Raw genomic sequence first — 19,715 nt, 5'->3', positions numbered from 1 at the left:
GGAATATTTCTGATGCTCAAAAGTTTGAGAACCAACACTTTAGTGCAGGGTTAGCAAACTACAGCTGGTGCCAACGAGCTAAATCTGGAGTGCTGACTGTTTCAGTAAATAAAATTTTATTGGAACAGTCATACCCACTTGTTTACATATTGTCCTGTGGCTGCTTTCACACAACAATAGTGGAATTGCAGTATAGACCATATGGCCCACATAGCCTAAAATATTTATTATTTGACCTTGTTAAAAAAAAAAAAAAGTTTGCCTACTCCTGTTCAGGAAGTAGATTACTTGATTCCTTAAATCCCACCCAATTCTAACTTGTTCTGATTTTGCAGCTCTTCCCATATGAATACTACAAAATTACATACGAAATTTAAAGGCACATTCTCCGAAAAAGGATTAACCCTTGGCAGCCATTCCTATTAGAGGGCCTGAAAGTGTGTCTATTTTCTGCAGACATGATTGCAATTAAAATAAATTTTTATCCTTCCTTTGAACTTTCAGTCCTCTGTCTCCTTTTTTCTCTCTTTAGTAAAAATGGAGAACATCTGTTCACCATCTTTCCTATTTTACTTTTCAAATAGTTGATAAGTCACATGAGTCTCTTCCCTTCAGGCTAACATTACCAATACAGTACCTTTAGCTGTCCCACATTCTTTCCCTTTTCCTATTTGCATATCCTTTAATCATGTCTTTTTCTCTGCTTTGGAAATTTTACAGTCTGTGTACATCTTTCATAAGTTATTAGACTCTGAACATACTTAGGCAATCTTTCTAACTTCCACATTAAACCGAAACAACAAGCAAACTAACCCTCCAATAGACCCAGTTTAAGTTCTTTATCTTGTTGAGTTCCACGTAATCATATTCTTTTGAGCCTCCCTTTGTTAATGTTCACTAAATGTGGCCTGCGTCCCTTACTTTATATCGCTTTCTCTCCAAACTCAGTCCATCAGACTTAATATAGTTAATCCCTGCTTTCTGAGGCTCTATTCAAAAATGCCACACATTTGGCATCTGATATTTTAAATTGGCCAACCGATTGGTTCAACGTGCTCTAGGTGCCCCCCTCTAATTGTATAACCCTTTTCTCATTTTCATCCATGTTCTCAACGCCTGGCAAATCAATCAGTAATCAATCAAATAATCAATGAAATCTCTGCTTTCTCTTTCTTTCCTTTCATCAGTCAAGTTCCGTCTTTAGTCGTTATTTTCTTTTTTTGGGGGGTTATAACATCTCTTTATACCAAAGTAAGTTACACTGAACTTGGAAAGTGGGAATGTGGTCAATTTATTTTTTCTTTTATATTCACTAAAGTATTATTTATTTATTTATTTATTTATTTTATAGTTTTATTTTATTTTATTTTATTTTTACATCCCTCCCACCGTGAACCCCCCTACCCCCATCCACCACCACCTCGACCTCACACCGAGCCATCACATTATACACATAAAATTATAGTTGGCATTCATTAATGTCCAGCCTCTGGTGTACAATGCCATGACCAGGCATCCACAGCATCCCTGAGGTAGTCTCCCAAACAGGACACATGTCCATCGGACACCCAACAAAATCCCCAAACACTATTGAATAAGTTCCCCAAAGTAATTCTCAAAAAACCCTGAGGCCATCCTGTGGTCACCAGCCGCCCCCCAATCCCTTCACTCTTCTCTCCATCCCCAACCCCCTCCCCCCCGCCCATCTAACAACTCTCGGTTTTTTGTGTCCCCAAAACTGTTTCTGATTAGTTCATACACATATTCTTTTCTTTAGATTCCGCATATAAGTGAGATCATATGGTACTTGTCTTTCTCTTTCTGACTTATTTCACTTAACATAATGTTCTCTAGATCCATCCATGTTGTTGCAAATGATAAGATTTCTTTTTTCTTTATGGCTGCGTAGTACTCCATTGTATAAATGTACCACAGCTTCTTAATCCAGTCATCTACCGATGGGCATTTCGGTTGTTTCCATATCTTGGCTATTGTGTAAAGTGCTGCAATAAACATAGGAGTGCATACAGATTTTTGAATTGGAGTTTTGGATTTCTCCGGGTAGATGCCTAGGAGTGGAATTACTGGATCATAGGGTAGTTCTATCTTCAGATTCCTGAGATACCTCCATACTGTTTTCCATAGTGGCTGCACTAATCTGCAATCCCACCAACAGTGCACTAGCGTTCCCTTTTCTCCACATCCCCGCCAGCATTTGTTGTTTGTTGATTTATTGATGATAGCCATTTTTTTAGTCATTATTTTCTGATTTGTGGCACAAAAATATACATGATTGTTTCTGTTTGGCTGTTTTGCTTCAACTTTTTTGGTATTTATTTTATTATTCTTTGTCTAAATTCTTCCAGAAACCGTGTGTGTGTGTGTGTGTGTGTGTGTGTGTGTGTGTGTGTGTGTGTTCGTGTTCCAAATATATGCAGAGCTGTCATTCTGTCCCTTTTGGTTTCGCACTTTATCTGTGATGTACGTTTGTGCTCTCGGTATTATGGATTTCTTTGAGGGACAGCCAGCTTTCCTAAGCTTGCCCCTTGAGGTACATCCTGTCATTTCCTTTAGCAGATTAAAGCCTGCTTATTTGAAATATCTCATTACTAAAATAATCACTTTTAATTTACCAATTGTACAGCCTTTACCTTTCCAGAAACATAATGAATAACATAATTTGCTCCATGCCAATCACATTTGCTTTCCATGTGCAAAAAAATGTAGGTTTTTAATCATAGAATATATTCAGATAAGCTTTCTTAACATATGACTTAAATAAAAATATCATGTTTCTTAAGAAAATTTACTGAACAACACGTTTGTTTTCAGGGAAGGACATCAACTATGTTGTAACTGTGTAATATTCTGAAATGTGATAAGAGAGTCTGAGTTCTTTGTAAACAGTTCTACTCTGCACATATCTATGACTAGAATTTATCAATCAATTGAGACCCAACCCAAATGAGCCAAATGAAATTGTAGCCAAGGACAATTCAAAATGGGATACAAAATTAAAAACAAAATTATAAAATATCCCAAATGTCTACCTGGCTTTGTGACAGTGGCCATTGAAGAAAGACTGTGTATACAACAGTCTGGGGCGTGGGGGTAGGGGGTGGGGGGTGTGAAGAAGAAATACAAGATTATGAGCTTGTGTGTAAGGATAGAGAAGAAAGAATATTTCTGTGTAGAGCTGTGTAGCAGTCAGGATTTGGCTAGGAGTATTTGAAAAACGAAGTCAACTAAAATTTTGGCTGGACTAATTGAATTCTCTAGCTACAAGCAAGACTGCCAACAACAATAACAAAATTGTTATCGAGATTTCCCCAGTGCCAAAATGTCTTCTAAAACTTTACTTGGGACAGTTGGTGAAAATGTAGCAAATAGACAAGTAAGCCACTCATAAACTTGAGTGGCCTTGATTCTAGTCCATGTGTCATATCTGATACTGTTAATTAAACATCACACATGACTCCTTGGTAAAGAAGTGGATTTCAAACTATTTGAAAATAATGAGGAAAGACCAAATTAAGACCAACCAATATCCAGTTAGAAGCTAGCTTGCTTTTGTTAATATATGCTAATATTAACAAATTGCTGTTGTTTTACTTGATGTTTCAGGAAAGGGTTCCATTTTATTTAAAAGAGAAAACTGTTACTCCAAAGGGGCGACTGAGGAGAATAGAAATAGGGAAAAAACATTGTGTTTACTTCCTGCTATTGCTTTTGTTTTATCCTTCTTTAAAGGGTTTAAAATCATATTCACTGTTATTGAAATTTAACCTAGTACAGTCCAGAGAGTGGATAACCAATAAATATTTGACATATGTTTGTGAGAAAGAATGAATGAACCAAGACATAAATCTGAGAGGAAAGACAAGTGAGAGGCAGTAAGGAAGATGACAGAGCAGGTAAGTATTTGAGAACAAAGCAAAAAAAAGGATAAATGTGAATTAGTGTGTGTCCATTTTTCAACTAACCGAAAACAACGTTAGTAAAGGTTTCCATCCCAGATTGCTAGACAGCTATCATATGTTGAATATCCACTGTGTAGTAGATACTAAGCTAGTCTCTATCCCATATAATACTTTGTTATGTTCTCGATTGATTATTTTTCAATTTAAATGATGGAAATATTTCTGTAGGATACAATGAGATCTTTTTAATAGGTATTTCCATATATGATACATTTCAGGGCATTTTCCATTGTTGTTTATAGAAGGCTGTTTCAGTAAAATTCCTGTCTAGTTCAAGTGAATCATCTGCACATCTGATTTGGGTATGATCATTTCCCCAGATAATTATTTTTCCCAACTCCCCGTCATCTCTCTCTCCATTACTTTTTTCCTTTTTTACTGCCTTTTTATTTTTGTCTTTCGTTTTAATATTGTTTCCTATGCTGACTACCACAGTGCTCATACAATGGAAACAGACATCAATAAATATTTCATATTCTTAGCAGGAATCAACCAAATAGTATTAATAAAATTAAATATAGTTTGCCACTTCCACTTATTCCCTTTAGATAAGCTTTCAAATAAACACTGTGCATTCACTTGTTCGTTTATGGATTCATTCATTTACTCAGGTACACTTGAATGCCTACAATTTTCAAAGCACTTTTTTAGGCATTATGGAAAAAAAATCAGGTTATACAGACATAATTTCCTTAAAAACTTTTAAGTCACACCCGAATGACTGTACTTGTAAACAAAAAGTAAGACTCATAAGAGACATAATGATTAATGATTAAAACAATAATAACTTTAATGAAAACAAGTGTAATAAAATATATATTAATTTCCTATTGTTTCAATAATATAATAATTAATAAAAAGAACAATAAGAATAGTTAGTATATTTGGTATTTATTCTGTTAAATATTTCTCCATGTACTCCTTCCAGAAATCTTGTGATTTAGGTTGTATTTCCCTTAACTTACAGAAGAAGACAGTAAAAAGCTGTTTAGTTCCATTAAGACATGAAAACGTTAGAATTTAGATTCAGGTTTCTGATGACAAAGTCTGTTCTCATAACCACTTAAAATATTCTGTGGAAGTTTGCAAAAGAGAAAATTGATTATGGTGTTAAATGGACAGGGAGAAGCCAAGACAGGGGGAAGTTAAAGAAATGACACGAATTAAAAAAAAAAAAAAGAAAAAGAGAGAAAAAGTATTTTCCTTATCTTAGTTATATGAGGAGGCCACTAAATAGTATGAATAGGCAAGTAAAGGTCATAATGGCATTGATAACATGGGAGACAGATAGTTAGCTCTTGGAAGGCATAATGACTTTGGAAAATGATATGCAGGACAGATCTGAATCATTCAGGAAAATGTGGAGCCAATTTCAGAAGAGACATTTCTTACAGAATTTCTCTTCTCTCAGCAGACATTTCTGCTCAAAGCAATTTGACTCATTCGGTTTTGTTCTTCCTTTGGGATTAATGTACTTCAAAAGCACAAAATAATCTTTACAATTTAAGGCAAACGGGCCCATGAATTGGAAAAGACTAACTCCAATTTTCTGGTCCTGTGATCAGATAGCCTTCTCAAGTTTCTTTTTAGGGCCAGTAGCTATTTTGTTTTTCATAGAATTTGGGGGGTTTACATTGATCAGGTCAATCCACAGGCTTCCGCTATCTTAAGACAGATCAATAAGGAAGAATAACAGCGAGGAGCTGGATAGTCTGAAGACATTTAATTGCATCTGAGTCATGTGGGGAATCTCAGAAAATATGTTTAGTATGTCAACACTCACTGTTGCAGAAAGCCGAGGAATGGAAGAGTCTTCTTACAGAGGAGCAAATGCAAATCTCCAGTTATCCTAATAACTTGGGCAGGCTTTGGCAGAAAAGTCAAATGCTCTTCTCTGTCCTCTCATCAGATTCTAACCATAAGAATGCTGAACACTTTGCCAGTTGGCTTAGTATTAGAAAACCATGAAGATCGTTCCACTATCCATCGTCCAATGGTTACCAAGGTTTTCTGTATATCTTGTAACCTGACTGATGAACATAAAAGTAGAGTTTAGGATGCCCTAATGTTACCATGTTTAGATCATTTTGAGCATTTATGTTGGGGACAGCAAACTGATCAACTGAATTAGATTCTGGTATGTTGTATTAGAAGGATTCTGAGGCCAACTAGAAATAGGATTGATTGGTAACATATGCCCTGAGTACTAGAAAGGAAAGCAGTATTATGGATTTCTATCCTTGGCTTATGGGGGCAATGGATAAAATATGTTTTTTTATAAAGAGCAGGAGTATTGATGTCAGTGAACCTATGTTTGCAACTGTACTTTGAATTAGCTACTACCAAGTACTTATCCTCATAAACCATGTTTCCACTACTAAAAAACTAAATTTGTGAGAATGAACAGAATTGTTGTGAAAATTAAAATCATGCATGTATTTACTATATAGTCGAGGTTATGATTATTTTAGTAGTTATCATTATTTTTTAAAATTGGGACTGCTTTAAATAATTATGTTTATATGGTCTACCACATGCCAGCACAGTACAATTTTATTACTAGAATAGTTTACTCTCATTTCAAAGTAACATTTTCTCTTAGAAATTTATTTAGGCCTGTGCTACTCTGGACACCCTAATTCTAAGGAATAATAAGAGGACATGCTTTTCGTAAACTTTCATTCAAAGAAAAATCAGAGACAATTTTTGTGGTGTACCTACATCCGTCAATTAATTATGGCTCAGTCTGAGTTGAGCAAAATCGATGGAAATTATTAACACAAGGCAAGATGTGTATGTGTGTCATGACATGTCCAAAACTGTATACTTCAGGCTGTAATCACAGACAGGTGAGAACTTGATCATGGCAACAAGGAAACCTGTGTTCTTGTATTATCTGGGCCTCTGATCTTGGACTTCCTGTCCATACCTGGTCCATTCTCTGAGCTCAGGGTCTCTCCGGATTTAACCTTTAATGCTCATCATCTCTACCAATATGGCTGCCAGGAATGGCAACACCCACTGGTTATCTGCTTCCCGTTCATTTCAGATTAGTTTTAATCCTGTATTTAACTGCACTGTTTTGTGAAGTCTTTTTATTTTATCACAATATAGCTAGATGTCCCTTTTCATTGTGTTGCATCTTGATGATGGCTTCATAACCTTGGAGTGACGAGTTTCTCCTCACTGAGGCTACAAGCAATTTCTGTTATGTTTGTTTGTTGGTTGGTTGGTTGGTTTTCTGGATTTGTATCATGTACCCACTACTTCTTGGCTATTTGAATGTGAAAACTTAGGTCCTTTCCTCGAAGGCAATTTCTGCTCCCATCAATTCCTCTTTCAGATTGGTAGGCATCACAACGTGTTAGGTATTTGAAAGGGAGAAGGATATACTATAATCAAAGAATATAGGCTTTGGAATCAGACATCTTTGGTTTCTAATTCTTGTTGGCTCTACCATTGAACAAGGTGGTTTATCTTCAGTAAAATTGATTTCACTAAGCCTCCATTTCTTAACCTGTGAAATGAGAACAAAGATATCTTTATTTTTTATATAAATGATCTATGTAAAGCCATCTAACACAGAGCCTAGAATAGAGTCAGTGCTCAAAATGACAGGACTTCTTATAAAAAATAAAATATGGCTATGTGTATCTCCTTGGCTGCAATCACTTACAAGCATTTTATTTCTCTTCCATTTAAAGCCAGTTATATTGAGGATACCACAATTACTACAATTCCATTAGTAATTGATTTTACATCTTTTCCAAGGACCAAATGTTTCAGAATTAAAAGAACATACAAAGTTAGGTTTGTTTTAAGCAAAACCTGCCAGGAGAAACAATCACATTGAGGCTGAGACTAAACAGAACACATGTCTGCTCCACAGGGAATGTTCTTGAGGAAATTGAAATCACAATTTCTTTTTGCTATTATGGTTTGTAAGAACGTTCACCAAAGCAGTGGAAACCAGGACTCACAGTTCCTAAACTTTGGAAGCTAATGGATGCTACAAATGGGATATGCTAAGTATAGGCCCCTTAAGATGGCAACAATGTGATCTTCACTATTCCAAATACATTTAATTTGATAATAGTGATAGTATGCAGTCTCTTCTTCCATGGTTCTAAATGTCACCCAATGCTAACTCCAGTGTCATTTCCTAGGAATTTTGTGCCATGCCTATTGTGAGAGAAAATTCATTTGAAATGTGAAAACAAAATTACAGTGAAACATTGAATGGAAACATTCACAATCAAGCAAATTATCTAGAAGATATTACCATTAATTTCAATAAAATTAATTACATTACATACAAATTTAGTTTCTACTTTGCTCTCCTGGACTATGTAGACAAAGTGAAAGGGAGAACTGAACCAAAATTTGGTTAATTCAAATAGAATAAAAATCTGATACTTGTGGATGAACACAGATGTATTAGTCTACGTGGCTGCTCTAGCACAGTGTCATAGACTGGGTGGCTTATAATCAATAAGCGTTCATTTCTCACAGGTTTAGAAACTTGGAAGTCCAAGATCAAAGTGCCAACACATCTGGTGTCTATTGAGACACCACTTTCTGGTTCATAGATGGCCACCTCACATGAGGGAAAGAGAGAGGGACCTCTTTGGGGACTCTTTAGTAAGGGCATTATTGATCCCATTCTTTTTTTTTTTTTTTTTTAAGGAGGGTGCAGCTCACAGTGGCCCATGTGGGGATTGAACCACCAACCTTGGTGTTATTAGCACCCACTCTAACCGAGCTAACCGGCCACCCCCTATTGATCCTATTCATGAGGGTTCTACCTTCATGACCTAATCAACTCCCTAAGGCCTCACCTCCAATTATTATCACATTGGGGGTTAGGTTTCACCATATTAATTTTGGAGGGACACAAATATTTAATCTATAGTATTATGGTATCTGATAGACACAATATGTGCATAATCTACTGTATACTGTATTATACGCTTCAGTGCAGGCAAGAAACAGGTGAAATTGCTTCTTGATTAGTCTAGTGCCTTTCAAATGAGTATCTCTTAGTATATGTTGATTTGATTTGCTTTGACAAAGTTTAATTGAAGCTTTATGTTTGTAGAAATATTTTTCTCTACCACCTGTTATTGAAAAAAATTGCCAATCTCTGAATAAAATGTAGATAAAAGAGCTTAGACGGTGGAAGCAGAATATTTGCTGTTGAATCCTGGCTTTACAGCTTAATAACTGTATGACCTGCAGCAATTGTCTTAGCTTCACCATTGCTCCATTTTCTTATTCATAAGGCAATGAAAGGACAAAGGAGACATACTACAGAGTACCCAGCACAGCACCCTGTGTGCAGGAGCTGAAATGCTATTGCTTGTATGCCTATGGAGGAAAAGGGAGTGCTTACAAGATAGATTAAATTCATACCTGAAAATGAAATCCATGTTTAAGAAACTTATGCAGAGAAAAAAAAAAGTGTTACGAAAATTATAAAAGATTAGTGTGTCTTATATTTGCACCATTTATTTTTCAAGAAAAAAAACTCACCATTGGAAGCTCAGTTGAACTGAAAATATATGGTAAAATGTTCTTCCCCTTTTAGCAATGCACTCCAATAAACTCTGATTGATTAGTTCCTGTGTCTTTTGTAGTTCTTCAAGGAAGATGCCGGGTTTTAAGTGGACAGATGGTTAATTTGGACACAATGGAAGAGAGGGTACAATCTCTCAGAAGGCTGCAGTTCGCTTTAATTCAGTCTTTTACTACACTGCTTTTCCTTCCCAGTCAAATTTTTCAAAATAATTTTGTCCACTAATCTCCCTTCTGAATCCCTTGTCCACTCCTGATCCTTCTCAAAAGTGGCTCCCCTTTGATGGTACCAACTTAAATGGCAGTTAGATGACTTTTAAAGCTCACCAAAAATCTTTAGAACTTTAAATCTAAGCGGGGTTGCCATCTTACTTAATCTCTCTGCATTTGACAGTGTTGAACACTCCCTTTTCTAAACAGTCTCTCCCTTTGCCTCTGGGTGATCACATTCTCCCTCCTCTTGCTTGCTCTTTTGCCAGTTTTTCTCAGTTTTCTTCACTGGACTAAAGATCCTTAAGGCTTAGGCTCTGGTCTCTTTATTCTACACTTTCCCAAGGAAATCGTTTTTGTCCACGATTTCAGTGCCGAACTGATGACTCTCCATTGTTTCCTTGGAATGAAGTCTTCCCAGAACTATCTTCCAAGCACTAGTCTCACTTATCCAATGGCCACATTTCTGCTTATACCTCAAACTCATATCAAAAACTTACCTTGTCTTCTCTTAGACCGGTTGTTCCCTCAGGTGTTCTCTATCTCAAGTGATAGCATCACCATCTATTCGGTTGGTGCAAAAGTAATTGTGGTTTAAAAGGTTAAAAATAATTGCAAAAACCACAATTGCTTTTGCACCAACCTAATACATAATAAGGACGCTTTAGTGAGATATAAATGTAGGTGTTCCCTAATTTGTGTGATTCTTACTTACCTCACCTTGATGATACTGGGAAAACCATACTAAACCAGGAACTGTTTAAACTCAGGAACTGTTTCATTAATACCTTAGATCACATTTTGGGCCTACACAGATTGGCAAGTGCTTAGAGATGAAGCCGAGAATCTAGCAGTTACATCATGTGGAAAAAACATGGGAAAAGAAGATGTTTATCAGGCTACAGAGGAACCACATATCCAGCTCTCTTGGCGTAAAGGAGATGTAGGCACGTCCCAATGGAAAGGAACAGATCATGAACAAACAAGACCATGTAACAAGACTTTATGGTTTTTTCTCTCTCTCCTTAAAGAATGAGATGAATGAAGCCTAGATATTGTGGAAAAATTACTCTGAGAGACAGACATAGGTAGGCAGGCTTAAGTACCCATCTTAGCCAGCTTTAAACAGTTATTATTGAGACTGGATTGCGACACAGTTTGGTAAAATAAAAGTTTTGCGATAGCACTCAAAGGAATTATCAGATAGCAATAAACATTCTTTTACCCCATACATGCCTCTTTTGGCATCCTTTATTTGAAGATGTGGTATCATTTTTATCCAAAACGCTCATTATTCATTCGTATTGATTTCAACATTAACAATTTTTTTAAATTAGGTTGCTCTTTGAGTATTATCCTAGATCACATGAAGATTCATAAATTGGCCATTGTCTTCTCTAATAATGGAGGACTAGTCCTTTCTGGCATGATCCCAACAGTGTCTACCTTCTGCCAGTGACCATGTTTGGCTCTGGGAAAGCTCTCCTCTTCAATCCTGAAAGGAGAACAGCCCAGGAGAAAGCCAGACTTCCTCTTCTATCTGCCATGCATTCTGAAACAGACTGTATCAGGCACCTTATCTGTAAATGACTCTTCACTAGAGAATGTCAGTTTTGCACTGGAGCTGTAATGTCCAATAGATGCAATGATGGGAATGGTTTTTAACTGCAGTGTGCAGCATGGTAGCCTCTAGCCACATTGCTATTGAGCATTTGAAGTGTGGCTAGTATGACTGTGAAACTGAATTTTTCATTTTACTTAATTTAAATTTAAATAGCCACATATGGCTAATGACTCCCATATTGCACAGCTCAGCACTTGAGCACCTTTTTTATTAGTTATAATTGATTTTGTGAAATTACATCCTGGGGAATTCCTCTAGAGGAAAAATGTTATATTTTTACATTCACTGGTACTGACTTGAGAGCAGGTTTCTGAGCAAAATCTTTTGATTTCCTGTGAGGAGGTATTTATCCTGATTTATACACTATTTGGCAAAGGGGCAGAAGGACAGAGGACTATTTAGAGGTAAGCAACTAAAACTCCTAACTCAGACACTTAATGAAACCTTCTCCAGTGTTTCCCAGGTACCAGCAATTGTCATGACCGTTGGTTAAATAAGAGAGATTCCACTTTTCTTGACTCAGGATATTGGCAACTAGATAATAGCAGTATTTTAATTTTGGTCATGGAGTTCAATGACCAAAGTGACATAGAAAATAATATTAGTCAATCCTACTTTCTTAGCTTCCTTCCAAAATGAATTTTGAGGTGACTTACTAGAATATTTAAATACAACTTTAAATGAGTAAATTAAGAATTTGGACAAGGGAAAATGTGGATCACTCACATTTGTTTTCTTTCATGGGTAAAGATCACGTCACTGACCCATTGATTTGGGCAAATGGTTTTGAATCAGTATTTCCGGAATGGTGTTCAAGTTGCCCAGACTCATACTTTCATTCTCACCTCATTCCTCTCTGTGGTCAAGAGCAGGATTTGTGAACAAGCAGTCACCATCCTGTGTGGTTTAATGCTACAAATGGCCCCTGTTGATCAGACCTTGCTTTAACATTTGAATTGACCTACCAAGGGCAAGTCACTTTAGGGTGATAAGTACTTTCATCCTTAGGTAGAAAGTTCCAGATCACCTTTCAAAAAAAAAAAAAAAAGTAGGTGAATCAACACTCCAAAACAGAGGGGAGACATAAAAACAAAAGAGAACAATTGTGAACAACTCACACTAAATTCAAATTTTATCTCAAAATAAGTTTCTAGTTTTATCATACAGTTGGGAAACAACATTTAAACAAAGATAAGGACTGAATAGGAACTTGTATCACTGAGGTTTAAGGAAACATGGTAAACATACTTTTTTTCTGAACCAAGGTGTAAAAAATAATGAACTACCCATTGTAATCCCCAACAAACAACCTTGAGTATTTGAGAGGCAGAAACACAAACGAATACAACAAACGCATATTGATTTTTCTGAGTTAGCAAGTAGATGTTAAAGAATGTAAACTCAAGGGATTTTGAAACATATTGGATATGATACGTGTGTCTTTCTGGATTCTTTCTCAAATATAGGGCAGTGCCAGCAAGTTCCCACGGTAGATAAATATTGGTGATAAACACTGAATATTCCTTTATCGTCTCCTTTATAAGGATTGTGTCCACTCTTTTTTTGAGAAGTATTGAAAGCTTCTCACAAGATTTCTGGTTTTAATGCATTACATTCTGGGTGCAAGGGAACTGGCTTGCCCAATATAACAAAACTGACTTCGTAGATTGTTCTTTTTTGTTCTTATATATTAGTTTGTTCTTGTTTTCTTTAAGACGCTATTTGCATCTGTGCATTGAACATTGTTAAGGTTGCTCAGGTTCACATCAATGCCCTTGCCTATGTGATTTTAGGTAACATACTTTGTTTCCAAGAGCCTTGATTTTTGAGTTTGTAAATTGGGTATTTCAACCTGGCAGAGTTATTGTGCATTGTAAGCGAATTAAGGGAATAGCAGGACTAGTCCATGCCAATTACTCAATAGAGTTATAAAATTTAGCTGTATTCTCTATCATTACTCCTACCCACTCTGGCTGGCCAGTTTCACTAACTATAACACTCTATGGCCAGGGTTTTGAGTCAAATCAAGTTTTGCCTTCATGCCCCAAATCCATCATTTCTTTTCTACTTTCATATTTGTAGTATCAGATCTAATTTTTTTAATTCCCACTTTCACATATACCCCAGAATTTCTAGTGTTCCCCTCCTCCCACAATAGACATAGTGAATTCTAACTGAAATAGAAGTGGAAGTGAGTAGTGTTCCCTGTGTACCAAATTCATTGCTTTGCAAGTAACTACTTAGGACTTGATATTATATGAATGCTCAGGTATGAATACTCTGAGTAGTTTAGTAACAGCTCACTATTGATATCTATCTATCTATCTATCTATCTATCTATCTATCTATCTATCTATCTATCTATCTACCTGCCTACCATATATATATGTATCATGTATATATACATATGACTCACGGTTCTGAAGCATACACTGGCATGAATGTTTAACAGGAGCCACCCCTAATCATTTTGAACTTAGGTTTTGTCCTTTAGGAAAATGAAAGATTAAGTAGTAAATTAAGCTATCTGACAGGAAGCCTGTGAATGTGTGACTGATGAACTCTGAATGGATCAAGTGCAGAAGTTCAAGGTTAAAAGTGTTGTATTATGGAAAGAACACTATGCCACTCTGGAGGAATATTTCAAAATATTTCCAAAGTTACCTCTTATTGTAAAGAATCTCCTTCTGCAGCGTTCAAAAAAAAGAAGTGAAGAATATGAAGTTACTTTAAAATTATCTTGACTGACTGTTCAGAGAGTCAGATTTATGTCTGGACTCACCGGAACAGCCCCTTTAAAATTTATTAGGTTCATTAAAAAATACTTAGTGAGTATCAATTGCCCAGGTACTGTGCTATTCAATTTATATACATTATCTCTACTATGAAAGGCTTTTACTGACAACCACTGGTTTAGAATTCCTATTTATCTACATAAATTGTTAAAACAAAGGCTTCCACATTTACATTTTGAGATCAAAAAGCCAAACTTTTGAAATGAATGTGTCTCTTTCTCAGATAGTCTCTGTTTTTAAATACTCTGTTAACAAAGAGGTTACTCCAGTCTGTTTTTCAAAATCACAAATTTATACTTTGTGAATACCCAGCTATCTTGTGAATAGAGCAAAGTGATATTTAATACCTTTGCGCTGTAGTTCAATCTAAATTTCAAATATAAACTAACAAACAAACATCAAAGGGATAGTTTTGTGAATTTTAATGATCGCTTTATCCTATTTACCTTATTTACTTTCATTATTTAACATCTTAGTCATTGTTCAATAATTATTTGATACTCAGTGAATGTTTTGGTTGAATTTAATGACATATAAGAAATTTGAGATAGAGAGAGAGTATTGGTCTGAAATCAGAATAATTTGATACAATTTAACTTGCAAAACTGCATAAGGTAAAAATTGCATAGGCTATGAAATATGTGCTACTAGATATAGGCAGAGTTTCATACACAAAGGGCATGGATTTTATTATCTTTTTCAGTTCCCACCCATGGAGATTTCAAAATGCTTCCCTCAGATTAAGAATATCATTATTCCTAGAAGTGTGACATTCCAATGTATGAAGCAACACTGTTCGTAAACAATAACAACAAAAGAACTCTTTTAACCTACAGAAATGTCTATGAATTTACTATGTATTTTGATGTTTATTACTATCAAGATAAGGAAACTAGTAATAAGAAAACTGGTAATAAACATATATTCATATCCTAAATGCAATAGTTATTATTCAAAAAATGAAGGAATGAAATAGCTATTTTCTCAAGGAGTATATTTTAATCTGCTTTACAGATGAAATGCTATATTTGCTGGTTTTGATTTTGTACTATTTGCAGATAATATTCTGAGCATGTACAGATTGGAATAAGTAAAATATTTCAGGACTGATCTAAATTTTAAAGAAGTGTTAGTCACAGCTAATTTTTAAGAGGTAACTTCAATTTTGTGCCTATATATTTAAAGCAACTGAGCATTTAACTTAGACTTATGAATTGTTATACCTTGGTGTCACAGGTCATGTTCTTCTGGAAATGGACTCAGGCTTTACTGGGAATGCTCTTGGGAACATCTCCTGTAAAGAGTGAGGGATGCAGGATTATGCAGAGAGAGAAGTTGAATTGTGATGCAATTACAACATAGTCCTCAATCTATTCTAGATACTCTGAGGAGCTAAACACTCTATTTTAAATCTAAATAGAGCAGAGCTTCTGAGTTGTTCCGCCTTGAGACAAGGGGGGGAAGCCATTAAATGTCTGCATTAATAAGTCATTGTGAACTACTAACCCCACCACTTGTTGGGAGAAAGTTTGACCTTGGGCGAGGCAGCTTCCTTTGGCCCAAGACAATTGGCGAAGAGCATCTCAGGTAAGTCATCAGCTATCAGCTATCCCAGCAGCCGGGAGAATGAGTGCTTCAGCCCTGTCGGGGGCTCTGGGAAGAACACAGCAGCATCCACTATACCTATACTTGTATAGCAAGTGACCAAAGAATAGTCATGGGTCGTGTGCTTTCCAATGATCTAGGTTTCTCTCTTCAAACAGGTAGGAAGAGATGAACCCAAATAGTTTCTCCAGCCTCCCAAAGATTTATGATCTTCCCTGATGTTTTTTTTATCCCCAGGTTGGAAACCCCGGTCGCAAAATTGAGAAAGGGTCTTGAACTGTTTGTGTAAGTGTAAATGAAATACAGATTCTAGCAGAAGAGTGAAGGTGGGAATCAAGTTTACATACCAATCAAATCAACATATAGTTCTCCTTTGTGCCAAGCATTGTCCTGGATGAAAAAATAAGCTTGAGCTATCTCTTAATCTCTTTGGATATCTTGAACTAGATGAGGATTTATAAATGAAATAATTACAAAGCATGTTCCTGCTAAATTGCATTCTTGTAATTATAAGAATGGAATATATCTTTGGAAGAAACATAAACAGCTCAAGAGTTTACCAACTTATTTTTCTCTCCATGATGTTACGTTAGCCCTTACCTAATTTCTGAGATTTTTGAGATAAATGTGATGAGTACCTTTTATAGATCATGTGACACAGATAAAAATAGTTTTAAATTATTTATTAAAGCTCACTATTATCTGTGGACATATTAAGCCACACCACTGATTTCAACCAATACTTCTTTTTACATCTGAGTTTTCTAAAAGGGCAATATTTTGGTTCTTGAACTTTTCATCAAAACAGAAATGTTTAGCAATACTAAACTCATGACAGGTCTTTTACCAAAGTTTTATGGATATCCTCTCTAACAAAGTTTACACACCCACACTCCACCTACTACCAGGTGGACAATAAAAGAAGTTTATGGTGTGTTCTGGTGAATGTAGACTTGTTATATTTTGCTTCTATCTCTGCTTTAATATCTGCCCTCTGTTTCCTGACTTGTACTACTTTTTATTTTAATTGTTTTGGTGATTCAAACTTGCTATTGTTGGCCTTGCTATTGTTGAGAAATATTTGAAGAGGGAAGTAAAAACAGTGGGAAAAATACTGTTTTTGTTAATTTGGCTCCAGCTGATTTTATACCTGCAAGTAGGAGAGCTAATGGTTTTGTGGTATGGTTAATTAAATCCTGTGCTGACAGCTTCTGTTGTAGGTATTAAGTCACCCACCTTGTTAGCAAATCCTCTGGTCTAATAGGGATGGATTTACCATTGGGGAATCATTTTTAAAATTTTACCTTGTGTGCTGGTAACTTAGGGCAGGATGATGATGGTCTGTGTGCTTTTAGCCAGAGAGATGCTTGTGAGATTTGTAAAGGTAATTCATAAAGGGGGCGGGGAGAGTGGTGGTGGTCCCACATTGCTTTGTTTTTAAAACAAGATGATAGGCAAGTAAGTGACACAGACATGAACCTCTCTTCTCTTTTCTGTCTCTTAGAATTCTTTTCTGTGAGGGGGAAAAAAAAACACTGCATTTTATTTTCCTAATGCTTCTTGGATTCTCACCAGCAGGTTTTTACAGTCTGTTGCTTGCCTCTCAGATTAGAAAAAATGCTTGCATATTTTAAGAATTTCGTAGGATTCAGACAGCCTTTAATTAACAGAAAATTGATGTTTTGGAATGTTACAAAACGATGGGAGATGGAATGCTGAGGTGGGTTTCCAGCCTTCCAGCCTGTGAGTGCAGTGGAGTTCATTTGTGATGGGGGCAAAAGTATGTGTTCCTTTGTGGTACGCAAAGGGGGTGACCTTGTTGGCATGATATTCACACTACCTGCTCATGGGTGACCTTGTGAAGTCCACCTACTCATGATGGGAAAGGAGGCAGGTAGACCTTGAATGCTCAGAGCCACAGGGTTACTGAACACCTCAGGAATTGCTCTCACTTGGAGCTGGGTCCTCTGGTTTTAATCCTCCATTTGCCAGGGCAGTAAGGTATGACTGCCTGTGTTTGTGGTTAAGTTTCTTTTCTGTGCCAAGTTCATGTCATCTTGCTGCCAGAGACTTGGATGTGATGGAAAAGAGCAGTTCTGTAAAATCATCACTCAGACCTGATGCATATTCTGAGCAGAAGTTAGTTTGCAAAGAGGAATGGGGGTGTGGTGGAGGGCTTTTCCTTTTGAATCCAGGGGTTTTGGTGACAGATTTGTGGTTGACTCAAGCCAGAGCTCTAGGCGGGAAAAGAAGGGTAGATTGGGGAGTATGAATTGTTTGAAATGTTAACTGTTACTTACATAACCAGAGAGTTATAATCCAAGGAGGAAAAAGGAGCAACTCAACCAACTTCCTCTGCCTAATGGCAGATCTGCTCATTGGCCAGTTCCCAGTTGAGGTCAACATACTCTGTGTCTTGTTTTTTTTTTTTTTTTTTTTTTTCCAGTGACCCCCAAAACTGGTCTTTTGGTCTCAAAAGAGACTTGCGTTTATGTTTGTTTTGTTTTGTTTCTGGTTTTTAGAGTTTTTCTAATGTGCTAGATGTCCCTGATTACTCTTTGCTCTCCTCTCCGCAGGTGGTACATGCCAGAGCCCTGCCCTCCCAGCCCTGGTTCGTCCACCAGCCCCTCCTTTACAACCATCGCTGGATATTAAACCATTTCTTCCTTTTCCTCTTGACACTGCGGCTGCAGTCAACCTCTTCCCCAATTTTAATGCGGTAAGTCCCACTGTCAAATTTGCATATGCCAGAGTTCTAAGGACTGGAACACCTTATAGGCCAGGGGTGAGTTGGTCTCTACGTCTATTTTGCTAAGTTGTTTATTCCATGATTGTCTGAAAGCCGCCATGGAGTTAGGTGCCTGCCTGGTTATATAAGTTTCCCCCCACCCACCCACCCAGCCAGGCTCCTTCAAGGAAAATGAAAAGATATTCAATCGATTGGGTTGATCATGAGTTTATGTCTCCCCGATAGTGTCTTTCTGGATAACACTAAATATTTTATTATTTTGAGGGAATATATCTAAATTGAAATTTAATGATTTTGTTACAGAGAGCATTAGAATTCAAGAAGATGTCTAAAAACTGAAACGTTTTTTTCTGTCTACTTTAATTTTAAAATCTATTACTTTTCTAATTGAATAAAGAGTACCCTGATATTCACAACAGTGATTCATTTCACGTGTAGAGTACTTTTTTTTTTTTTTTTTAATCCTCCTTAAGTTAAAACAACTCAGGGTTCTGGTAGCAAGAGTTTTCTTTTTTTTCTCCCACTCGCCGCAGTTGCTCAGGTTAAGTCTTTCATAAATTACCTTGGTTTTGGGGGCTTTGTCAGCAGCTTTCTCAACACAAGTTCAATTACTTACTTGTCTCTATTTTCACTCTTAAACATGTCTTTATACGTTGGCAGATTCCTCATAGTCATTGTTTTCGTTCAAGTGAGCATATTCTTAGGATGAAAATAGAAATACGAGTTGAAAAGGTTAGAAACCAGTAAGTGACATTTTTTCCCCCCTAATACTGTCTGATTCAGCTTTCAGTAGTCATTATAATGCAGGTCTGAACTTATCAATGACAGGACATGTCAACACAATCAAAGCAAAGAGGACTAAAGTGGGAGGTCACTGAATATTCAGTGATCTAAATAATACAGATTTGTTGTTGCAATATCTTGCCTCCATGATGGATTTAAAGAAAAAAAAATCTGCCCCAAATTAGATCACTCTCCTTCAGAAGACAGCACTGGGTCCTCTTTTCTTTAATAAAAGTTTGTCATGGTGACTTGGGACATACACTTACGGTGTTAGTCCTTATTAAGGAGAAAGGGAGAATCACAATCATTGCTTTGCTTTTTTTGTTTTTTTTTGGCGTGGGGGAAGGTGGGGGATTTTCCATAGGAATCTTATTTTGAAAGAAATGGTACATAAA

General features: G+C 36.4%; 1 protein-coding gene across 3 annotated transcripts in view; it reads left to right on the top strand.

The window, feature by feature from the left end:
* Positions 1–19,715, top strand: part of ZNF385D (zinc finger protein 385D) — a 741,991-nt gene that overhangs the window by 510,356 nt on the left and 211,920 nt on the right. For all 3 annotated transcript variants that reach the window (XM_081073229.1, XM_081073231.1, XM_081073230.1), the window contains one exon: positions 18,365–18,507. In XM_081073229.1, coding sequence (XP_080929355.1) covers positions 18,365–18,507 — 143 coding nt within the window. The remainder of the gene's footprint in view (positions 1–18,364; positions 18,508–19,715) is intronic.

This window comes from Rhinolophus hipposideros (assembly GCF_964194185.1).
Source record: "Rhinolophus hipposideros genome assembly, chromosome: 14".
NCBI lineage: Eukaryota > Metazoa > Chordata > Mammalia > Chiroptera > Rhinolophidae > Rhinolophus > Rhinolophus hipposideros.
This window is presented reverse-complemented; position numbering and strand designations above follow the sequence as displayed.